General features: G+C 43.0%; 1 protein-coding gene across 1 annotated transcript in view; it reads right to left on the bottom strand.

The window, feature by feature from the left end:
* Positions 1 to 206: 206 nt before the first annotated feature.
* Positions 207 to 23,911, bottom strand: part of lama4 (laminin, alpha 4) — a 32,289-nt gene continuing 8,584 nt past the window's right edge. Inside the window, exons 7-40 of the mRNA XM_041958443.1 lie at positions 23,228 to 23,408; positions 22,674 to 22,757; positions 22,410 to 22,561; positions 21,387 to 21,497; positions 20,862 to 20,973; positions 20,607 to 20,771; positions 18,553 to 18,746; positions 15,435 to 15,551; positions 14,683 to 14,831; positions 13,228 to 13,369; positions 13,048 to 13,141; positions 12,852 to 12,968; positions 11,980 to 12,165; positions 11,663 to 11,802; positions 10,988 to 11,152; positions 10,138 to 10,283; positions 9,481 to 9,643; positions 9,245 to 9,378; positions 8,605 to 8,776; positions 8,167 to 8,298; positions 7,940 to 8,082; positions 6,818 to 6,947; positions 6,423 to 6,560; positions 6,091 to 6,224; positions 4,829 to 4,993; positions 4,376 to 4,529; positions 4,062 to 4,255; positions 3,752 to 3,941; positions 3,501 to 3,656; positions 2,789 to 2,948; positions 2,141 to 2,268; positions 1,945 to 2,038; positions 852 to 971; positions 207 to 768 (exon numbers count right to left, since the gene is read on the bottom strand). Of these exons, the coding sequence (XP_041814377.1) occupies positions 623 to 768; positions 852 to 971; positions 1,945 to 2,038; positions 2,141 to 2,268; positions 2,789 to 2,948; positions 3,501 to 3,656; positions 3,752 to 3,941; positions 4,062 to 4,255; positions 4,376 to 4,529; positions 4,829 to 4,993; positions 6,091 to 6,224; positions 6,423 to 6,560; positions 6,818 to 6,947; positions 7,940 to 8,082; positions 8,167 to 8,298; positions 8,605 to 8,776; positions 9,245 to 9,378; positions 9,481 to 9,643; positions 10,138 to 10,283; positions 10,988 to 11,152; positions 11,663 to 11,802; positions 11,980 to 12,165; positions 12,852 to 12,968; positions 13,048 to 13,141; positions 13,228 to 13,369; positions 14,683 to 14,831; positions 15,435 to 15,551; positions 18,553 to 18,746; positions 20,607 to 20,771; positions 20,862 to 20,973; positions 21,387 to 21,497; positions 22,410 to 22,561; positions 22,674 to 22,757; positions 23,228 to 23,408 (4,908 nt within the window). The 3' untranslated portion in view covers positions 207 to 622. The remainder of the gene's footprint in view (positions 769 to 851; positions 972 to 1,944; positions 2,039 to 2,140; positions 2,269 to 2,788; positions 2,949 to 3,500; positions 3,657 to 3,751; positions 3,942 to 4,061; positions 4,256 to 4,375; positions 4,530 to 4,828; positions 4,994 to 6,090; positions 6,225 to 6,422; positions 6,561 to 6,817; positions 6,948 to 7,939; positions 8,083 to 8,166; positions 8,299 to 8,604; positions 8,777 to 9,244; positions 9,379 to 9,480; positions 9,644 to 10,137; positions 10,284 to 10,987; positions 11,153 to 11,662; positions 11,803 to 11,979; positions 12,166 to 12,851; positions 12,969 to 13,047; positions 13,142 to 13,227; positions 13,370 to 14,682; positions 14,832 to 15,434; positions 15,552 to 18,552; positions 18,747 to 20,606; positions 20,772 to 20,861; positions 20,974 to 21,386; positions 21,498 to 22,409; positions 22,562 to 22,673; positions 22,758 to 23,227; positions 23,409 to 23,911) is intronic.

The following is a 23,911-nucleotide window of genomic DNA, read 5'->3' as shown; positions in this document are numbered from 1 at the left end:
ACTTGTCACTGGTATAACAAAAACCAAAATCAACAATATAACAACAGATAGCCTTCTCTGTCAGCACGATTCACAAATTAACATTCTGTATTAGTTGTTTTGTATTTAAAAAAAAACACAGCATGTTTTTCCACAGCATCTTGGAACCTATTGCAATATTGACCTCTAATATTATGAAGATAAACAAGAAAAAGCTTGAATGGGTGTAAAATATTTTTTATTTATCAGAAAATAAAACAGTACAAAAAGGAAAGATGAGCTTGTACAAAAAATGTGCCATTGAGATTATACAGACCTTCTACAATGGAGAAATAACTGAAGTCTAGATTTTGGATACATTGTCGGTTCTTCAGGATTGTTCTGAACCTGAAATGTCTTCACATTCTCTTTAAGTGATGGCTTTCTTTTCTGATCATTTTTAAATTTGGGGATTTGGTCGTATTCTTGGTATGGGACATTTTAACGTTGACGAAACAATGAAGAAATTCCAAATTGCACTAAAAGACAAACAAGCACACACATCTGACAAAGAGAGAAGAACAGTGACAATACTTGGTTATCTTTGACAGAAACAGAGTTTGGTCAGTGCTGTATTGGGGACAGTGATGTGTGGACAGAAGTGTTATGCTGCTGGACAGGTTCCAACGCTGACCGCTCCACTGACCAGAACAGCTTTGCTGAAGCTCACTTGGCTGTTATTGATGGTCAGGTTTCTCATACAGCCCACATACGCCTTCCTGTTGGTGATGTTCTTTGGGAGGAGAAGGTCTGAAGGAGAGAAGTGCATCACATGATTAGAAAGGTGCAATTTTAGTGTCGCGGGAGAAAATCAGAAATAGTATATTTCTCACCTGGAGCTCCACCGATGAACACCGGCCTCCTGGTATCTGTGGAGCTGGGGTTCACAGGTCCCACCACATGGTTGACCTCAGAGTCCACGTCCAGCTGGACAACATTGGCATCCCGGATCACTGAGATCAAGCAGGATTTAAAGGGTCACCTCACACATTTGACACAAAGATGATTTCCTGGTTAGCAGTACTAGGTCCACGAAAACAGCTCTAGAATTTCGACTTAAGATTTCTTTAAAACCCTCTCGATGTAATAGTGACATCATCAGGGGGTCACTGGGTTGCATTATGGGAAGTGCAGGATGTTTTTGCAGCTTGACCCATCTTAGAGACTAAACCTCAGGATATGTTAGCCTTTCCTGCTTCAGGTTTGACCTTTTTTGAAAAAATTTTGCCAGTTCCTGCATTTTATGAAAGTATAGTACTAATTAGTATCACTTTAACATTATAGTTGGTGGAGGTGAAGCTAATTCTAATACTGTATATACCATAGTATCCAATATATACTCAACATTATATATAGTTATCTTTGCTTTACAGCAGCAGCAGCAGCGGCAGCAGGCCCTTGAACAGCTGAGCACGCCACTTGACTTACAAAGTTCAGAGCTGTAAGACAAACTTTGAAGCTGTGCAATGAGCGATTCATAGTCCCTGCAGAACATTGCTGGAAAGCTTTTGACTCTGGTTGATAAAAGGTCTCTTGTGACTGCAATCTGTCCTCCCTGGCATCTACTGCAGCTCAAGACCTACCTGCTTAGACCTGCCTTTTTTAGTTTCTATTGAATTTGTTACTCTTTGCGCGTCTGTACAAAGATGTCTACCCTGCAAAGGTGCTATATAAATACATTTTTACTTTACTTCTGCATTAACATCACACATGTGACATATTTGGTAAAATCAATAATCATTAATACAGTGTGAAATTGTTCAGAATGGCCATCGACCACATTTAAAAATGCAGTGTGAACGCAGTTAGAGAATCATATCTGAGGAATAAATCACCATCATTGTTGCCTCTTTTCAGCTTTCCGTTCTTCTTCTTGTTAACTGTTTCTTTTAATTAGTGTTTCAGTGTTCATTTGCATGTTCTCACCAGTGATTCTGTGCCAGTTTCCATCACACAGACCCTGTCTCGGTGACACCTTTGTGAAGAACTCACGAGACCCATCTTTCACAAGGACCACCACCTGGAAAAATACACCAACAAAGTATCCATACTTGTTGAACAGGAGAAGCATCACCTGACCTGAACGTGTATAGCTTTCTGGATGAGTCTGCCAAACACGTACCTCCCCTTGATGAATGTACATGGTGAAATTGCCCTCTGCTGCATGCACATGCAGTAGCACGCCGGATGCCACACGGGGGCGCACTTCCATCACCAGCTCGAACCTCAGCCCTAGATTAAATGTTTCATCTGAGGGAGAGAAGCAGAGAGAGTAAGATAAAGTGAGTCGGGAGTACCTTACCCTCTCTGGTCCTCACCTTTTTGCTGCATTAATCAGCCATTTTTTCTCTGTGGTGTCTGCACGTGTGAAATTACTCGTTTAACAGATGCAGCTCAGTTCCCATGCTACTTGGGGCCTTCACCTCCCCCCATCCTCCGCTCTCCCCCCTCAGCAGAGACACAGTTTCACCACAGCTGCACTGAGGGCATCATGTTCCCTCGCCCAACCAAACTCTCTCGTGCACACGAGACGAGTGAAAGACCAGAGGGGCTTGCAAGTTTTCCAAAAGGAAATCTAATGAGCCATGTAATATAACAGATGTTCAGTTCGCAAAGAGTTGCAGATCCTGCCAAATCTAGGTGGTGTTCCATTCAGGAAGAAAAATTGCACAAAAAACACTTTGCAAACTCTGCATTTATACAAATACAAATAGAATTCTTTAATTTCAGTTTGAAACTGGAGGAAAAACAAGCCTGTCTAGAAATGTACCCAGGCCGACGTATCCTCCTTCCTCTGAGAAGTACGTTCCCGCCTCAGAGAGTCCCTCGAAGCATGGAGTGACCCCAAAAGTCTCTGCCATGGAGGACAGCCACTGCCCGTCAAGCTGAAGGTTCTTCAAACAGCCAGTAAAGCTGTATGCAGAGTTTCTCTGGAAGGACATGCATGGAAACGCATATCGCATATCAAATTCAGTTTTCAAAATCACAGGAAGGTACATATTTAAGTGGTGTAAATGTGGGAGAAAAAATAAGATACTTCTCATAGAAATAAAAAGTTGAATTCACAAATATAAACACATCCTTGCTCAGTTCTGTACACTTTAGTTAAATAGGCTAGCTGCACTAATTTATAGTTTTGATATCAACAATGGATCACATGACTATGAGTGGTGGGAAAGAAAATGAATACTTCTTTAAAGAAATCAGAGGATGCCTTCCTGTTGAGTTCTAAGGGGATGAGGGTCACAGTGCTGGTTTCCTGCTGTCTGTGGGAACAGCAGTCTAAGCTGAGCAGAGCTGGATGCCTTCTGGTATGACCATATATGTTCCGGAAGATTCCAGAGGGTTATAAATTACAGAGATTTGTAAGAGGTTGCTGTTTTACTCAGAGCGTCAGACCTACAGAATATTCATGCGTTCCACCTGGCCCATGCTGTGTATGCTTTTAATGTTAAATCTCTTCCATAAACTTTAAGCCGTACCTGAACATTCTTCTGGGCTCTCCCAGGAGGAACCCCTCCAACGTAGATGGGACTGCTGACATGCCAGGAGACGTTGCTTCCCTGAGCTTTGTCTTCAAGCACTGTGAGCCCATCAATTATTAACCGCCCCATACTCCCATCACGGATAAATATAACCTTCAGCAGGAGAAGAGAGGTCGTCATGGACGAAATTGTTGACGCAGAACTAAAATGCATCCAGCCATGAATATATACAGATAGACATAACTTACATTGTGCCATGCATCGTCATTGTATTTCTCCTCGCTCTTGATTTTGACTCTTTGGTCTGCCACGTTGAAGGTGTATACGAGCTTCCCGTGGGCCAGGAACAGAGCCATGAAGTTGTCCTCCTGGACATCCGATACATAAAAGATGAGGCCAAAGGATGAGTGGGTCTTCAGGGACAAGGAGAAGTGGGACCTGGGAGGTGGTAGGTGCATTTAGTCAAGCGTGCACACTCAAAGAAAAACTCGAAAGCACATACAGAGTGAGCGTTGGAACAGACTTGACCTCAAGTAAAGAGTTCTTTACTTGATTTACCTCTCAGAAAAGGAGTCTGGGATGTCTGTGTAGTGCTGCCTGCTGTTGGCGATGCCGCCGTAGTGGAAGGCTTGGCGGGTTGCTCTGGGACTTGAGGAGAGGTAGCAGGGCTGGATGTTCACCTCTGATGGCTCCTGGTCATCGCTCTTCAGATCCATCAGCCCCAGACGGAGGCTGAACTTCTCCCTGCTAACCTATGAGAGCATTTATTGTTTGTCATAGTGGCCCGAATCATTGCAACCACAAGAAAAAGGATAGCTACCCCAAAAAACTGTGTTCACTGGGGTCTACTGAAGGCACTCTTTTCATCTTACCCTCAGCGAGCGGCTCTGTTTGGCTCTAGAAGTGTCTTCCCTGTGTCTTGACAGCAGAGCTGCAGGGGGGCGCTGGACTGGACAGTCCTGCAGGGAGGTCTGGACCTTCTCTGTGTACCGCTGGAAGTCCTCAGGCTCAATGTCCCGGTCCTGTCTACAGAAATACAGGTAGAAAGAGAGACAGAGAGTTGCCGGGACACTCTCAACACAACGACAGGTCTCCATAGCAACAAATTCTATGTCCTTAACTACTCAGCTAATGGCTTTACTTGTGAGTCTCTTCCTCACGTAGTGGGAGAGCGGGTAAAGCCTCCACACCAAGCAGCAACTACAGCCAAATCTTTAATCATGTCCAAAGCTCTCAGTGTAATCTCAATTGCAGTCTGCAGATGTATGAAAAAAAAACTACTATTTATTACTCCAGGCTGCAATGACTGTTCACTGGTTATTCACCTGTTGATGTAGGCATAGCTGATGCAGCCCGTGAAGTTCTTGAAGCTGCTGCTTGGAGACCCTCCATAGTAGAAGGTCTTTACCGCAGATCCTGATGGGGATCTCGTAGCTGATGATGGACGTTTCTTGTCCTGCTTGTCTTTGTCGTCCACCAACAGTGAATACCTACGGTGAGGAGTTCAACCAGTCAGTCATGCTTCAGATCTCCAGGTCACTGTCATGGCGTTAAACTGATAGTAAGGCCCGACAAAGCCACAGTGCTCACAGGAATTCCTGTTTATGCTTGGTCACACTGCCATGCCACAGCTTTGACCAGTGCACTCACACTGCCAGACAACTAACAGACAAATCTCTTTCCTATTATCTGTCCAGGACACACACTCGGACAGTCCTTGTAATATTCGACTCATGTCATATGAAAAAAGTCATAAAACCACTGCCCTGTAGCTATAACAGAATGTGTGCTGCTAAATAGTACGATATATATATATATATATATATATATATATATATATATACACACACACACACATACATAAATACATACATATATATATAATGATTAATGAAAGGTCCTGCAAATTCACAACAGAGAAATATCACGAATCACTTTAGGAATATATAAATCATGCTGATGATAGAAATTCCATACAATTTGTGTGCAGCTCACTATAAAATTTACAAAGACAACAGGTAGTTTCTATGGCAATACAATGGGAATATGATATTTCTGATTTTTGATTTCTTTAATGATTTTTTTCAGTTTTCTTCATGTCCACCTGCATTCAGTAATATAACACATCTCCTAGTGCTTTGATTGTTTCTGCACACAGAACTGGACTTGCTAAAATAAACCACTTCATAAACTGATGGAGTGAGTGTTTCTGCTCAGATTTATGCCAGGAGCTGTAGGTAAATATTTGTTTGGCTTAATGGGTCTTATCAATGAAGTAAAATTATACAGATGAAGGGGGATACGTTGGCCTGTTGTACCAATAAGAATTTCACAAAGTCAGTGGCGGACATGCTGGTGCAGGTACAACCCATGCAGCTCATGATTTTTCAGCCTTGTTACCACCAGAGCTGAGCTGTTCTGTCTAAGAGAAGTTCTGCTCTCTCCATATGTGTAAATTTAAGTCTATCTAATATTATACAGTTGAGAGGATACGTGATGTAGAGTTGGCTAAGCTCAAACCCCAACACAGGAGTACACAAAGGACAGCTGTTAGCAGGACCCTGCAGCTGTGAAGCTGAACACTTACTTCTGATTGTTCACTGAGGCCACTAAGAAGTGTGTCCTTCCGTCATTGTATTGCTTCTTGTGAGATTTAACTCGGGTGCCTCTGGAGTTCAGCACCACCGCTCCGTTCTCCAGGGAGATGCTGAACTCATCAGACTGCAGTGGGAGATGATGAGATTACAGTTATTACTCAGTAGCATTGGAAGGCCTTAAGGAGACGATTTGCTTCTAATACAAACACATCCTTGGTAAATTCTTTATTTGTCTTGATTTATGAGAAGATACTTGTGATTCTCCTTGTTTCAACCCCAAATTCTTAAGGCAATTGGACCATTGCTATAGATTAGTATTTACCCCGTCACTGTGGTAGAACAGGAGTCCGCTGGGCTGCAGCGTTCTAAAGTTGAGTCCTCCCTCAAAGTTGTCGAAGGGTGAAATCTTTGCTGTGGACCCCAGGTAGCTCTCTCCAATGAAATAAGCTTCACGGGACATCTGTCACAATAAAAACACACATTAGTGTCATCACCGCTTTACCTTTCAGTCTCTGCTCAGCTTACAGGTCAGTGATCCCCCGATGGGAATATCAATTGCCTCATGTGAAAGCTGTTGAACTAGAACAGCCAATTATTTTCTCTCGATTGAGAGTGAAAGTGTGTGTGTGTGAGATTGCATGTGTGTGCAATCTAATCTTCACCTACAATCAGCATTGGCCCCAGAGGGACATGTGCAGTACATTAGGCAGCACTTACAAAGGACTCCTCAGGGCAGCCACTGCTGATGCCGATGGTTCCAGGCTCCTCCAGCAGGTTGAAGTCTTTTTTCTGGAACTGGAAACCTTTCACACAGCCTTTGAGGCCTACGGCAGCAGACAGCTCCGGCCTGTGATGATACACATACTGTCACCATCTTACAGAGAGATGTCGAAAACATGCTTTTTATGCTGCCAAATTGCAGAGTGGGGCTTAACCATATCTAGACTCAAGGAATTACCCACTTTCCCCATTTGTACACTGTCAGGTTGAGCAACTAAAAGGAACTCTCTTGACAAACACAAAGCAATGAGGTGAAACTTTAAAGTGAAATACAAACTTTCCTTTTAAAGCTGCAATTATAGACTTTTTTTTTAACTAAAAAACACACCTCTGACAGTGATGGGCTTATAGGGTTGTTATGGCTGACATGTTAGCCAAAACCTTTTTTTTACATTCAACAGAGACAGAACAACATTCATTTGCAGTCATGTTTCAGACTACCTGTCAAATGTAGCTCCCCTTTTAGCTCTGATTTGGTTTCCACCAAGCCCTGAGAAAAACATTTGATCTTCAGCTAATCACAGGAGCAAAACCTTCGCACACCTATAGATGAGCAGGTGTGCAGAAGACCATGGGTCACGCTATCCTCTACACTTGCAATCGGAAAAATGTATAAATATCGGCATTTTGGTACAAGGGCCTTCCTCGGGTTGCTGATAAAGTGAACTAATTACTGTTTTAGCTGCTAAAGAGCATTTGTCAGGTGGTTAGAGACACAACTCAAATTGAATGCTAATGCTGCTCTGTGTCTGGATGTGAAAATTATTTGCTATAATAATTTTTTGCAGTGATATGTCAATGTCAGTGCTACATTTACAGCTTGTTCCTATGCTCCTAAGGGGAAAAGAAATCAGCAATGCAATGTCATTCGCAGAAGTTGGACTCAAGCTTTCATAAATAAAATATGTTGCTCTCAGATGCCACTTAGGGTTTCAGAAGGGTGATGCCCAGTTCAGCGTAGAGTGTTTTGGCCTTCACATGAAAATCATGCAGTTCCTGGAAATCAGCCCTCTGTCGTGTTGAGCGTAATACGTTTGGTTGCTGCTGTATTTAACTCACCTGGACTTGAGAATGCTCGAGGGAGCCCCGCCTATGTAGATATCCGAGAAAGGCAGAGTGGTTTTTGGATTCTCCATTGATTTAACATGGCTCTTGTCCACCAGTAGGATAACCTTCTTTGACTGATGGTAGATCACTGACACCTGTGCAAGTGGCCCGACACCAACAGTTAGTTCATGAGTTCAAGATGAACTGTCCAAGCAGCCAAATGAGAAGAAGGAATCTACCTCGTGGTATCGTGCATCATTTATTTGCAGCTTTGGTAAGTTGTTCTCCAAAAGCTGTGGTCCGCTGCTAAAGCCGAAGTCATACATTAGGCGCAGGAAGCCATTCTTTAACTCTAAAAGGAAATATTTATCCTGGAAAGAAGAGGCCAAAATACATTAGGGTTTACCAGTGACATTTTAGTTACACTGAACAATGAAAACTACACGTGCTTCTACACTCCATCAACTGTCATTATGTCTAGAGAGAAGAAAATATAACACAATGAGATGTATTGTATGTGTAATGTACTGTATATGTGGAAATACCCGGCCCCTCACGTCTGAGAGACTCTACATTTACCAAAGCTTCTCTGAAAATGGCAAAACCCCCCCTTTGAGATGTTAGATTCGTATTCTTATATTGTGAGTGTGAAAGGTCTGTGGTGGTTTCAGACTCACCCCATTGACCATGAGGAAAAGGACGCCATTGTTTGCGACGGTTCGCACTGAAATATCAAATCTCGTGACAACACCAAATTTGCCCCTCCTCTCAATATTATTGATGAGCGCGTAGCCCGTTCCATCAAACAGGTAGCTTGCAATACGACTCTGGGAAAATGCCAACTTGTACCTGAGGGCAGAAGCAGAAGTGTTATTTGATACTTGAAGTATTTTGAAACAGACTGTGATACAGATAATAATCCAACAGTTGACATGCATCAAATGAGAGGACTGGATTACTAAACAGGTTTACTGAGGGTCAGCTGCTTTTGTGGATTTGACTGATGGCACCTTTGTTTGGGAATTTGCACCACTAAAGCAAAGTATCAGCTTAGCAGGATTTTGCATTATTAGCTCATTCTGTATTTGTCAGAATCTAGTTTATAGTATTGTGCTCACATTGTGCACATTCCCCAAATAAAGTGTGTTTAATCATATCAACACAAACTAACTCTCTAGTCTCTGTGTGCTCTGTACTCAGTTGGAGTTTGAAGGTGGCACACAATGCACAGTGAGGGGTGGAGGTGAGGGTGAGGCCCAACAGCAACTTCTTACAACAGGTATAATAACAGGTTAGTCCGGACATGCAAATGTGTACCTGGGGCACGGTGTTGATGTAATTACATTCATTTTGTGAGTTTTTTTGAAATTGTATAGACTGATCACATCGTTGTTCAGTGAACCCAACTCGATGCAGCCCACGAAAGGAGCAAGACTCAGAGGAGGTGGAAGCTAATTAAACGAAACAAAACAAAATGTCATCATTTAGGAAAAAAACAGATGATTTTTATCAGGATTTATTTGTTTTATGGAATGTCTGTAAAAAGGCATCACCTTGACATCTGGTGGGACACCACCAACAAAGAACACCACGTCCCTAGGGTCGATGTCGAACAGTGAGTCGGTGCCTGGGGCCTCGCCTTTCTGGATGAATTTCTGCTCGTCTGTGGAGCTCTGACTGGGGATGGTCAGGAAGATTTTTCCATGTCTGCCCAGCCTACAACCAAACAGCACAAAGGGGCATGAGCAACCAAAGTCATGTTATTAGCCTAATAGGTGCTCTTAAATTTCTACCCAGGGCTACCTGTTCCATTGTGGTTCATTTACAAAAAAGTTACCAAAGCTGCCCATGTGGAGATTATTATAAACATACAAAAGTTATGTTGACATTCACTATTACTCAGCAAAAGCCACTGCATGTATACTTGACGTCTAATGTGCAGGAGGTGCTTGCAGGTGTGCATGTTGGTCATTTTTGCTCCTATGTGCTACTAAGACACTCCACAGGGTGCCTTTGTTTTATTTCATCTTTTTTTTTAAGTTGCTTGCAGGAACATATTTAAATGCCGAACTCATTCAGACTATAATTATTGGAGAAAATCTTTTCATGGGGAAGTGCTGCTGAATCACTTTAAAGTATTGCTATAAAAAAATCTGCTCGTATGGGCGATTCCCACATGAGGCCCAAAGTTGACACCTAAAGTTCATTACCTCTCTACTTTGATGTAGTTGAAGACTGCGGGCCACTGGCTGACGGGCTTTGAACCCAGTGGGATCTCGACATCCTCACCCCCCAGGTTGTACACGTACACCAGGTTGTCATTCTTGATGGCCAGTCCCATGTAGTCTTTCCTACCCTGTGAGTGACAACAGCAGAAACCAGCATGTTGCATCGTGGTGAGTTCAATATTCAATGTTATTTCACCTTGAAATATAGTGCTTTCAAAAACATAAACATCCTTCATTTGGGCATAGTGTATAATAGTATTCATGCTGAGGCTATTATTCCGCTCTGAAAAGCAGTAGACTAACTGCACTGCATAGATTACAGCGGCAGCGAGATCACCACGGTGAAGTGTTGTTAAAGAGAACAGAGAGGCCTCACATTGGGTAGCTGCTCTGTTTCTGTGGCCCAGTGGGCGGAGGCTAACGGTATTTATGTAAATGAACTCCAACTTTGAAGGCACACACATGCACTATTGTCACAGGCGTCTCTTGGAGACCTTTTGAAAGGGGCAACTGTGCGCTTTCAAAGCCCGTCACTCCTGCCTCCGTGATCACAACAAACTATTCATGTCCGTAAACTACTCCCTGCCTTTCATCTCTGCCCTGGGCCTCTGGGTGCAAGTATGTGAAGCTTCAGCAGCAGACCCGGGCCACATACCCACCCTAGAGCCTCCTTGCTAAGTAGCACTTATCCGACAGATCCACAGTGCTTTTACTTGATGTAATGGCTCCCAGCTGTATCCACTTAGCATTCTTCGTGGCAAGCATTTGTTTTTTAGTAGCTCATTACCCCAAATGGCAAAGCAATCGTTTTTGTTTTCACTGGATTCCTCACATTTCTGTCCCCCAGGTATAAGATGAAACGGTCCTCTATGGGATCTTTGTCAGGGTCCACTCTCATGAACAAGCTGATGGATGTCACTGTCTTCAGATCTTCCAGGTTGCTGTGTGGGTGAACCTCCACTGAGGACTGACCATTGAACTTCATGGACACTTGGACCTGGGGTAGAAAACCAAGCAGAATGACTTAAAGCCTTTGGTGAGATCATGATTAGGAGTGTTTTTTGTGCCGTAAATTGAAGTATTCCATGGAAAATATTCAGTATCTCTAGAAGGACACTTGCACGCTATCCATAAGCATCCAACAATCTGGTCAGAGCCCCAGATTTTAATAATGCTCAATGAATAGTGTGAATATTTTTCAGATTCTACAATCAGTTCAGTGGTGATCAGTTTGATCTGTATTTTCATAGACTTGTTATTGTGTACAGCTGGAAGTTTACACATGCTAACGATACAAAATATACAATACACAAATATAACTTTGTGGTTTTGAGCAATTTGCTACATTTGTGAATGGTGAAACTGTCCGTGTATAAGCTACTATATGAAGGGATTGTGGCGGTGGTCTGCATGCATCCTTGATGGTTCGTAAATGGGAAACAGGCCTAAAAAGGAACCTAGGCCTAAATTGAGCACATTGTAAGCATGTTTAAAGCCATGAACTAACTTTCTTGGCCACACTCCTGGCCTGGGCTATGAGCTCCCTGATCCTCATGATGTTGGTGGTCACGTTGTTGACGGGCTTCTTCTCCTCCACCACCTTCAGCTTGTCCAGCAGCTCAGGAACAAGCACATTCAGGTTCTCCACTGCAGGCAATGTTGAATGAGAGGAAATAAGAATTTAAACAGGGTAATACATACAGGACATTGAGGAAAGTGAGCAGTCTCATGAATGGTACTACAAAATGCAGGCTTTCCACTGAGGATCTTTAAAATATCCAGGATGTGTATGTGTTGTCGAGAACATTGCAGAAGTTGTGATACCTGCTTCCCCGGCAGACAAAACGGCCTGTTCATAAGCATCTGTGGAGTATTCATCGTTCCTCATGTTGTTGGCCCACTCCTCCACTTTGCTGGTGATGGGGGTGACGGTTTGTAGAACGTCTGCTGAGCGGTTCAGAGTCTCCTCAGCCACCTTCAAGGTGAACTCCAGTCGCTGTGGTGTTCTGTCTGTAATGGATGCAGAGGGCGAGAAAGAGGACATTCTGATATATCAAGGCCTGGAGCATTTAGATGATGGTGAAAAGTGTCCTGCTGTCAATAAAATGCAATTCTTAAAATGGTCAGATCATTTAATAACTGAATGGAAGTATATTTAAAGAAATTAGCCACTAAATGTCTTTGTTCCTGTGAGTCTGGACAATCCACAGAACTGACTGTGAGCTATTTTTTTGGTAGAAAGTAGTTCCAGTGAAATCAGTTCACAGCGAGCCTGTGAATTATCCACAGACACAGCACATCTTACAACTAAAACCAAACCTGTCTGCACAGTCAGATACGGTGAGGGAGAAAATACTTCTTTTATGATCCGGCTGAAACAACCCTTTGATTCAAATTCAAAGGAACTAGGCTTATTCATGGCAAAACCATAAGCAATAAATTAGCATATCTTGTGACCCTTTAATTCAAACATTAAAAAGACAATCTAACTGGGACTACACTTGTTGACAGGGGAAATAGCCAGCAAGCTCTGGCTAGCTAGCAGTTTCCCTCTGCCTCCAGTGTTTGTGCTAAACATACTGCTGACCTCCCTCTATACTGAACATGCAGATATAAAATTTGCTCTTCATGCCTGTCCGTGGGTTTGCCAGCAAAACGTCACACTGTTACTTTAAAATAACTAAGTAATGTCTTACCTTTGTGAATTCCACTGATGCCCTCCACTATTTCTGCAAGTTTATTGGTGTTTTTGTCCATGGTCTCTTTGGTCTCCTCGATGTATTTCATCTTGTCAAGCACCTCAATCTCTACCTCTGTCACAGAGAGATACAGTAAGGGTCAATTCACAGTGAAAACATTTAGCTGATATGTCATTCTGTTAAAGTCCCTTACCAATTTGTTCTGAACGTAACGACACAGACTCCTTGAAAACATTGTCGCTCTGTTTCACCAGGTACCCGAGCTGCATATTGATCCCAGCGATGGCCTGAAACACAGAGCACATGACAAAGCTGCAGAATGGTGACGGGCGTTTCGACGGATGCATGCTGTGTGTTTCTTGGTATAACGTACATCCTCAGCTCTTTGGGATAAGTTGAAGGTGGTGAGCGAGGTGATGTTGGCATCGTCGATGTATTTCACTATGTTGTTGTAGACGTTGGCAGCACTTATGGCTCTCTGCACAAAGCCATTGGCATCGCTCTCTCTCAGATCCCTGGGGGACACAGGATGATAGATGTTGCAGTCTAATTTGAGTGTGGCGATATTGCACATAATAGCATCAAGAAATCCCAGTGCTCATGGAAATCATATTGAATTAAAGCTGCTCCAATCAATATTTTCATATAAGCAATGAATCAAATGACTAGGTGTACTGTGAAAGGGGTTGATTGGAGTCACAAACCCACAGAGAATAATCACCCAACTCCTTCAGTCTCCACAGCTGTATGTGACAATTTAGCATCTTCTAGCTAATTATTTGTTTTTTGGGCCACAATTTAATCATAAACTGACTTCTAATCTGTGGTAATGTTGCTCCAGTTCTGTTAGATGTGTTTGGTTATTGTTACTAACATGATGGCCTTAACAACCTAAGAAGGTGACGATATGTCAGGGTGTTTTCAGCTTTCTGCGCTGCCCCCAAGTGGCCAGAAAAAAAATTATTGCAGCTTTAAGTTCTCTTTAAGTTTTTTTTTACAGTCAAAATGACTTTGTAGGTTTTTTCAGTCACTGATGGATTGAATAAAAATTGTAGAATTAAAACTAGCACTAGCAAACAGCGACTGATGAGGCGCATATAAAACTGTAGCATCTGTAAAGCATTTTTGCAGACGACATTTGCAGACGCCTGTGCTTTCAAAAAGCACAGGCGTGAATAATAAAATGAGTGAATTCCTTCACTTTCAGCTTCCAGATGCTGTGCATGCTGGCTCGCTGCACTGTCGTGGCTGAGGTCCCGAGGTCAAAGTGAAAATTTCTGCTGTGTAAAAGAAACTAAAAAGTCACTCTGATCAAAAGCAGCAACTAAATGCCCCAGCTATTGTGAATGAATAAGACTGGTGATAGTTTTCTTATTGTCTACAAATCTCATGAAATCAACAAAACCAACGACGGATGTGTCTGTGAACAAGTATTATGTGTGTCTGCAGAGCCTGATATATTATCCTCTGTAACATAGAGGCTCAAAAGATGTTAAAAACACATCAGCAAACAACACTGTTATTCATTATTCATTGAACACACTGTTGTTCATTTTGAATTAACTTCATACACATATGTGTAAATGTAAATACTCACTAGTGCACCAAATGTGGAATGTATAAAGTTTTTCTTGGAGCTTTTTAAAAAAAATGAAGCTGGATGGTATATTTCATTTGTAAAAGTTTCTGTTTTTGGAACCAGTAGGGTGGGTGGACACAGACTGGGTGGATCAGTCTTGAGATGATGGACTAATGCATTGTTGGTTTTGCTCTTTTCGAGGGTCTGATTATCTGTGATGGATTGGTTTAATACAAAATGGCGTCTCACTCCTCCAGTTTGTCAGCCTGTTTCTCCAGCTCCTCGGCGTGCTCGTCGGCCCTCTGTACCAGATCTCTGTCAGCCAGAGAGAGGCGCTCAGTCTTGTCCTTCAGCCTTTGGCTGGCGCCATCAATTGCTGCGTGGTACTCGGTCACATTCTGTATGTAAATATATACAGTACGTGCAAACACACAGACACAAAAATATTTCATTTACTATTTGCAAAGACATGCCACTGCTTTACATTTCTGCCCTATTCTCCGAATCTTTGTACCTGGTGATAACATAAAGTCCAAAACACAAAACCACAAACACACACACGCACACACACACACACACACACACACACACACAGACGTCCAAGCTAACATTGTTATCTCAGGATGATTGTAATTCCCCACAGAGTAACTCAATAGAGAGCTACTGGACGAAAAAGGGAGAGCTGTTAGAGAACACGCCTTATTCAATCACTGGCAATCCACAAATTGCTTCCAAATCAAATTGTCCAGCTTTAGAATCGGATACAGGCTGCATCTCAGGAATCCATTTCATGAATAAATTCAATGCAGGCTCTGAGATACTGCAGCCCCATATTACAGTCGATTAGATTATGATACGTACTCCCTCATTCAGTGAGCCATAAAGAAACCCTGAGCATCACTGGACTGGAGATTTTTCCTTCCCCACCCCTGACCCCAGCTGATGAAATCACCGTGGGTCCTCGTGACAATCACGGGTCATCACGGTCATGTAGGCCTCACCTGCACTATGGCATCCACCTCAGCCACAGTCCTCTCTGTTTCAGAGATGAAGCCTCTGGCGATATCCAGTGTTTCGTTGACCGCAGCGTGGTCCTCTTCCAGCCTCTGCTGCCTCGCCTGAGAGCACAAGGAAATAAACATGATAAGTTAGCCACAATTCAAGCTTCAGTACATACTCCAATACCACTGTGTCATTTTTGCCTTCAGTAGATGAGATACAGTAGAGATTGACATGAAATGTGAATGTGGATTCCAATGCAATCACATGCTTAGTGTCTGAAACCTCTGGGGCCATGGTCACCAAGATGATGGAACAGTTTCAGCAAATACATTTTTCACTTTCTTGCCAGGTGTTAGATGAGCAGATCGATGCTTCGCTAATGTCTGTATGTGACATTTGGAGTTAAAGTCCGGAAATTATTAGCTTATCTTAGCATAAATACTAGAAACAATGGGAAACAGCTAGCCCGGCTTTGAAGCTGAACACCTTCCATCGCCTATAAAGCTCACTAATAAACATATTTTATCTCATTTGTACACAAACAGAAATGTAAAACACCATTTTGTGGCTACAGTATAAAGGGAGGTACCGGCTGGAAGTATTTTGGGTGAACAACGGCTTTTCCATCGCAACAGACAACGCTGTGCAGCATCTCCGCTGGTTGCTTGGCAACCTTGTGGAGACTACAACACTCTGAACTCACTTCTGCCACCTGTTGCTCACCAAGAAATACTACAGCACAAACTCCCTGTAAAACCAGTAACTGTTACGCTTACAGTCTTTGTGCTAAGCTAAGCTAACTAAACAAATCACTTCCTGGCTCCAGCTGTGTATTTAAGCACATTTTCAAAAATGTAGAAATATTTCCGTAAGTTAAAACAAACACTTTTTTTGTACTTAGTTCCACATTAAACTTGAGTTTGTATTTTACTTGCTACGTTCAACTGTGGGATATAATTTTAGCTCGTGATAACTAAGTATTTCTGTTTTTCCACCATGTTGGTATTGACAGATGAAGAACTGTGATAATGGGCCGTCCCGGTGGCATACGGGTTAAGATGCACACACATAGACGCAGTATCCCCGGTTTGATAATTTGACTGCATGACTGGGTATGGCACAATGATGAGATCATTTGATTGGCTGTGGTCACCCAGCAGTGTGCACACTGTGGCTGCAGCTAGTGTCGACCGGTCTGTGCTGAGGCTAGGAAGAGCCCCAGATTAGGAGAGGCTCCGTGTTTGGTTAGTGCACCATTCATGGCATTGATTTACAGCAGAGACCCTGATCATGGAGATCCCCACTGCTGATAGCACACGCGCACGGAAATACACAAACACAGGCGCACAGAGAATTCAGCAGCAGCTGTTCTGCTGGACAGCAGACCCATAAAGTCAACCAGGGCATGACGACGAGGCCTGAATCACAACTTCCTGGATCCGAATTCCAACCACACATGATTTTACACAGCTGTAAATCAACAAATCCAGAGGATGTGACATTGAAATACAGCATATAAAGTCAGGAACTGGAAAGCCCATAAAAGCTTTTTTGCATGTGTTAACCCATTTATTACAAAAATCTTATGCATTTACATTAATGCCAAACATTTGCTCTTGGCTTATGTTTAGATATTTAGATGTTTTAAAGTGATTTCTACATCTCACTACAGTATGTACATGAACTTACAGATGGTGAAAACTTGCCTCAGATGCTGCAAGTGATCCAGCACAGTGAGCATCATGTCTGATATTTACTAGTTAGGTAAAAAAAACCCAAACAGGATTCAATCCTTACCAATCCAGGGATCCATATGACTATGATTTTCACATTATTTATACTACCAGCCAGAACTTTATTCCCCTCTTGGCTCCAACACTCCCGAGAAAAATATCTGGCTATTTAGCTGCTAAATGTCCCACTATGATAACCAGCGTGTCACAAACTGTGCACGTCTCCTGTTTGCTGCTGAGCAGGTGCTGTACAGTCGGTTTATTACAGCTCTGTCACTCATAACAGCTGCCTGCTGCTGTCGGAAACAAGGTGGATGAGAGCTGTGAGGATGAACCTAAACAGAAAATTCAGGAAGTGAAAAACCAAACGACACCCTCACCTCCTGTCTCATAGCTCTCTGTAAACCACGTCTCTGCTGGAGCAGTTTATACTCCAGGAGGGCAAGGTGAAATAAGGGCGGACTGTAGAATACAGCAAATAAGCTATGATTGCTTTCTCCATTTTTGGAGTCTCCAGCTCTCCATTGCCTCAAAGGTCAGCACTGTGAAGATGATTTACGATTGGTCGGTGGTTTTAATTGTGTGTTTACCAAAGCTGAACTCCCAGAGTGAACCCATGCATTGAAGCGATATCATTTCCCCACAAACTTCAGCCATTTTAAATACTGGGATCACAGGGCCTTTAGGGTGGTAGTTCTGTTAGCAGGGAGAATACAAGCTAGATGCTATTATAATATGTATCCCTGGCTACATTAAGATACACATACATGGTAAATCCTCCTGCCCAGAGGTATGTGTATGTAGTATATCTATGTGCACCACTATTTCTTCTCTATCTGTCATACATACTGAGCAGATTCCTGAGCAGCCTAAATCATGGGAAAATGAAGTCAGTGTTTCTGTGTGTAGGCTCAATGCTATGATGGGAAAAAAATTTGCATCGCAGCCTTGCCCCCAACCCCTCCACCCCCCATCCCGTGCGATCCTCCTCCAGATACAACAGTCCAAAGCTCCCGCAGATGGTTTTGTGTTTCTGTTCTCGGCACTTAAATACCACAAGCAATAGACTTCTCTGACATGCCTGACAAACAACAACCAGATTTCTCCCTCACAGCCTTTTGCAATTGTGCAGTGCATGCTGAGAGCAGGCTGGTGTGGCTTTTCTGGCCAGGTACCTCTGTGCGATGGAACAAACCTCAACATTGCTTGAGGAGATAAAGCAGACCACACTTAGAGGAGAAACTGCATGCCGGAACACTCCCTCGCAGAAGGGAGGAAGGCGCGCCAGGAGTAATGCTTCCATTCTGACAGATGCAGAATAAGAAGCTGAGAGAGAGATGAGATGAGAGAGGGGAGTGGCACTGAGGGGGTCATGGGAAATCACCTGATTCCTCTGGAATTTAAGGACATTGGCTTTGTTCCTGTTGTCCGTCTCCTGGACGGTGCTGGCTGCTTTCTGCAGAAAGCCCTGAGCGTCAGACAGCTTGGTGGAAAAGCGGGACAGGACCTCCCTGACGGGTGGGAGGCGGCCGTCGGTGATCATCAACTTCTTCTCCAACTGACGGATACGCCTCAGCACTGGAAACACAATCAGCAACACGAGCTGTTACTTTACAGAATCATCATTAGTGTGATATTTGAGTGACTCAGGACTTGCTACTGGAGACACTGGCTATCTCTGTTACTCTGTTGCTGAGTAAAAATGAAATATGGGTGTGTGTTTGCTCTCCTGGTGACGCGACAACATGTACCTAATTATGTGCTGTGTCTTCATGTGTGCGTGTCCAAATGTTATTGCAATCTTGAAACACAACAATGCTTTATTCTTTATTTTTTAAGGGAATTAGAGCTATATATATATATCCCATATCCTTGTGTAACAGTGTTTGTTCTCATAATGATCTAATGAAACATGAATCTAATGAATCTGATGACCCCCCGACCTTTAATCTAGTGCCACAAGCAGGATGCTATTTTTGGCTCAGAGTGAATCGAGTTGACAAGTACTGGATGCCGTGACATCAGATACAGATATCCATGTTCCCTCAGGATGACACATAACAACGTATTTCTATCTGCTGACGTTCATTTGCTGCCACCATCTCATTATTTGTCCAAGACTTTGGTGGACCCATCAGCTTCTCCTGTGCATTACTTTGAGTGCAAATTAGCAAATGCTAGCATGCTAGCATGATAAGATGGTGACTATGGTAAATGTTACCTGCTAAATGTCAGCATGCTAACATTTTTCTTGTGAACAATATACATAGTAGCATGCAGGATTTCAGCATTTAGCTCAATGCACCACTGTGCAGCCTTTACTGCTGTTCATATTGGTCTATTAGAGCTCAGTGTCATAGTCAACAAATGTAATCCATAGACTCGTGTGAATGGACACAAATGTTCTATATTTATCATGACACTCATGCTCAACTTTCAAACTGATGAAGAGGAACAAAGATGAAGAGTGATGAAGACTTTGGTTCAACTCCACCGTGACATCAATAGTCAACGCTGATTGTTTTTATGGAAAATGTGGGCGCCTAAACCTAAGCAAGCATGATTGTCATCTTGAATGTTTCTCAGCAAGCTTTATTTTGAAAGTTTAACCTGACAGCGCTGCAGAATGACAACGAGGGATGAGGTGCAGGCGCTAAAGCTGCTTCCAACTGAAATACACTGGTGAAACAGAGTCCTGATGAGTGTCATGAAAAAAACAAAAAATTCATGTCCATGTACATGAATCCTAAAGCTTAAATTTAGTGACTATTTAAAAAACTGCTGTGTTGCCCATTACTGTCTTTTGACTGTAATTTCAGCAGTATCAGGTTGCTGTTTCTCTCTCTCATTGCAGGGCTGTTTCTGCTCTTTCCTTCTGGTGTTTCAACTTGAAAAGCACTGCAGCTGCTTGTTGAGGCTTACAAATGAAAAGCTGAATTCAGAAACAACAAAACACATCCTTGCTCCCATCAGTATCCTCAGGAGTTTTGCTGCTACAGTCTCAAAGTCTACCACTCTGTCTGGGCACCAGTGGGTTGAGGTGGATCATGTGAAGCTAAGGTTATTGCTGTGAAACTGACTGACTTTATGACTATTCCCTGCTTTACTTCTGTTATGCTACATTCACTTTTATCCCGTAACTGTCCTTTATGAGTCACTGTTCAGAAAAAGTTCAATCCTGTATGTTCACTTTCATGACGGGTTAAAGGTCACCAATCAACTTTCCTCACATGCACAGTTTTCTGGAAACATGTAAGCCTTGATGATCAATTATGCTTCTAATCTTCATTCTCCACTATAACAGTAAACAAGCATTCGTAATTGCTGCAACCACGTGTGTGCATGCATTCCACATGTTCATGCATGTGCCTGCATGCATGTGTCGACCATGTGCCTGTTTCTACTCGTTTTTTTGTGACTTGCTGTGTGTCTCCTCACCGTCATGGGCTTCGGTGGACTCGTCAGTGGCGATGGGCTCTCGTGGAGACAGATCCAGTTTCCTCATCCAGGTCACCATTCCCTGGGCCACCTCAGTGTTCCGTCTGACCACCTCTGGATCCACATCCTGATGAACACTGTACAGCTCCCAGTCATGGATCATCTCTGTGCACATGCATTTACACACATATATGAGCAAGCGTAGACTTGGTTTCATATAGTTAGGCACTCGTGAGACACAGAGCTGTTCGGTACCTTCAATGCGCACGTTGAGATCCGTGAGGTTTGTGCTGAGCTGCTCAGCCAGCGTGAAGGTCTCCAGCGTGTCGTTGTCCAACTTGTTCCCCAGAGTCATCACCACGCTCTCCTGGAAAACCACCACAAAAACGAATCAATGACACATCGATCGGTGGCTGAAGTCTCTGGCCTCTAAAGACCAAGCTGGAGCTCTCAGGAGTCTTGAACAAAGATTAGTCAGACAATGAAGTCTAAATTACTGGATTGCGTCTAACTTTCTACACTGTCTTATGTTTTCAAACCCTGCAGTGGAAATAATGTGCAGGATTTGACTGACGTACTGTTTAGAAGCACATGCATCTGTAGTAAAGAAGTCAATTAGTGGAGCTGTGGGTGGAGAAGTTTTCATCTGATTTTTGGGATGTACAGTACATGTTAAGAGGTGATGCATGCATGTATTTCTAGGGAACAAACATGGGCTCAGACTTGTAAAGCCTTCCCTTTAATGGTTAATGTGCATGAAATCAAAACGGCTTTGCTGACCGACTCTCCCAGCTGTTGGATGTCCAACACGACAGCCTCTGTGGCCTCCTCCAGCTCCCCACTCTGGGCCTTCATCACAGCGGACTTGTTTCTCCAGCCTTGAAACTGAGTCTGAGATCAAAGCAAATTCATTCATTTATTATACAGCATAATAACAGATTAGAAATGGTGGATTAAATTAAACATAAACCTTGTTGTCAAACTGGATTGATCTACGATGTTCAAGATGTTTCAAGAACTATTGTGTGTTGTAACTGACTTTTCCTCTGTATCCACATCATCTTAACCTGCCATTTTTAATGTTTAATCTAGTTCTTCTTATATTTCCTACATTTAATTATATTTACTGTCATGTTTTGTATGGAGCACCCCAAGGGCCATAAAGGGACATAAGGTGTATGTGGAAATCTGTGTGAACGGATTCATAAATTAAGGGGAAAAGATTGGTAAAAAGGGAGCATGGATTCTTCAACCCAAGAGGCGGATTAATGAGTGGATTGGTAATCAGTGTGCTCAGTTTACTGTTTATCTGTTGCCATGGTTATGTTCACATGTATTTCCTCATCAATATTATTTTCCAACAAAATGACCCAAAGAGGACTCGATAGTTTTGGTCTCTTTCACCTCCTGAGAAAAATATTTGGCTCCTTGGCTGAATGATCCACTTTCACCTGCTAGTGACAGTTGTTTTTCATGATTTGGTGCAGCTCAGGTCGTGTACAGTCAGAACTATTTTGTTGGAAAACCACTGCAAGATGACTGGGCACAAGGTGGATGAAAACAGTGAAATAAATTTGGGTGTCAAACCAAAACAGTGAGCTAAAAGCAGCTAAAAACCTCTGAGTCTGGTGATGATTCTCTGTGGGTTCGTCTCTACAAGTGACAGCTTTCACATTGCACATTCTCCTTTGATCCATTATTCATATAACATATTGGCTGATGCATCTTTAAGTTAATGCATGTTGTAATTCTATTTATTTTTGGCATTTCCACCTGCATTAAGTCCTTTATATGTGAATGTACCTGCAGTCGATGAGCAGTGTAGTTATAGTATTTGAGCCTGTCGTTAGCAGCTGCCCCAGTGGAGATATTCAGCACTCCGACTTTCAGCTGATCCAGTGTCTTATTCGACAGCCGCAAGTCCCCAATCAGATGCCAAATGCACTCATCGCAACCTAAAAGCAAATCAGTGATTAAAGCATTACAGCTCAGCTGTATTGTGCTATAAATTTAAACAATTTGTAATGCAGTCTCTGCTACAGCTGCTACAGCTGTGACTCCACTTACTGATGTTGCACAGGTTGACTGTTGCAGCCTCTGGCAGGCACTCTCCTGTATGCATATCACAGTGGCCGCTCTCACAGTCACACTCTGTAAAATAAACAGTTGCAGATGCAATTCATCATACAGTGTAAGACAGAAAGATCTGTACATCCGCTTCAATCTTTGATCAGCTGGAAAGAGGTCAGCGCAGTTATCAAATATATATTACGACCACATAGATAGTGTTTTGGCTTCAGGCCTGCACATCTGTCTTGTGGCCTCTCTTGTGTGGGACTGATGGTTTTAGCAGCTGTGTGTGTGTATAGATTTGGGCTGCACGGTGATGTCATTCAGCTCTCCACAGAGAGTCTCCGGCCACAGGGTCACAGCTCTCAGCAGATGCTTCTCTGACATCATGTGCACTACTGCGGTAGTGGGTGTGGGAATGTGAGTACTAAGCGCAGCCTTTTCTTCTGGGAAAGCGTTATCTGCACCCCCAGACCATTCGACTCGACAAATGGTCTGGGGGAGAGAGCAAGAGAACATTTGACATGCTATATGATGGACAGATGACTTACTCTGGCAGCCAGAGGGGCTGTAGTCCCAGTAGCCTGGGAGGCAGCGCTCGCAGTAACGACCTCCGGCCCCCGGGCGGCACGGACAGCTGTGGGTGAGAGGGTGGCAGGTGGGGCGGATGGAGGCTGGCCCACATTCACACCTCCGACAGCCCTGACAGCTGGAGAAACCCGAGTAGCCTTCCTAGATTACATGAATGAAGAACAATGTTAGAGCCCAGAATGTAGCTGTTCACGTTCATTTTGAAACGTGTTGCTGTGCATCATTTCCCATCTATTATATTTTGGCTATAATTTGTATCAGACACATTGTCCCACACCTCTTTACTTGGAGACAAAACTCAACTTAGCGCAACTGAAATGTAATAATCACTCATGACAAAGGAAAACTCTGTGCACACCCAGCTACGATGAGGAGCCTCGAACAAATCTCAACAGGATACCCTGTAAACTTTGAAGCACCCTTTTATAACAAACTGAATAACTTTAGTGATCACCTTCGCTTTCAAAATAATGCTTCTGAGGTGACATTTCAACTGCTTTCATCTTTGTGCTCCTCAAATGACAGTTCATCTGCTTTCATTATTTAAACTGCAAATGACGTATCAGCTGTTTTTCAAGTGCATACACTACAATTATCTCAAGCACTTCCTCTCAACTGACATTTCAACTGCTTTTATTGCTTGA

The sequence above is a fragment of the Chelmon rostratus genome, chromosome 18 (genome assembly GCF_017976325.1).
Source record: "Chelmon rostratus isolate fCheRos1 chromosome 18, fCheRos1.pri, whole genome shotgun sequence".
Classification (NCBI taxonomy): domain Eukaryota; kingdom Metazoa; phylum Chordata; class Actinopteri; order Chaetodontiformes; family Chaetodontidae; genus Chelmon; species Chelmon rostratus.
This window is presented reverse-complemented; position numbering and strand designations above follow the sequence as displayed.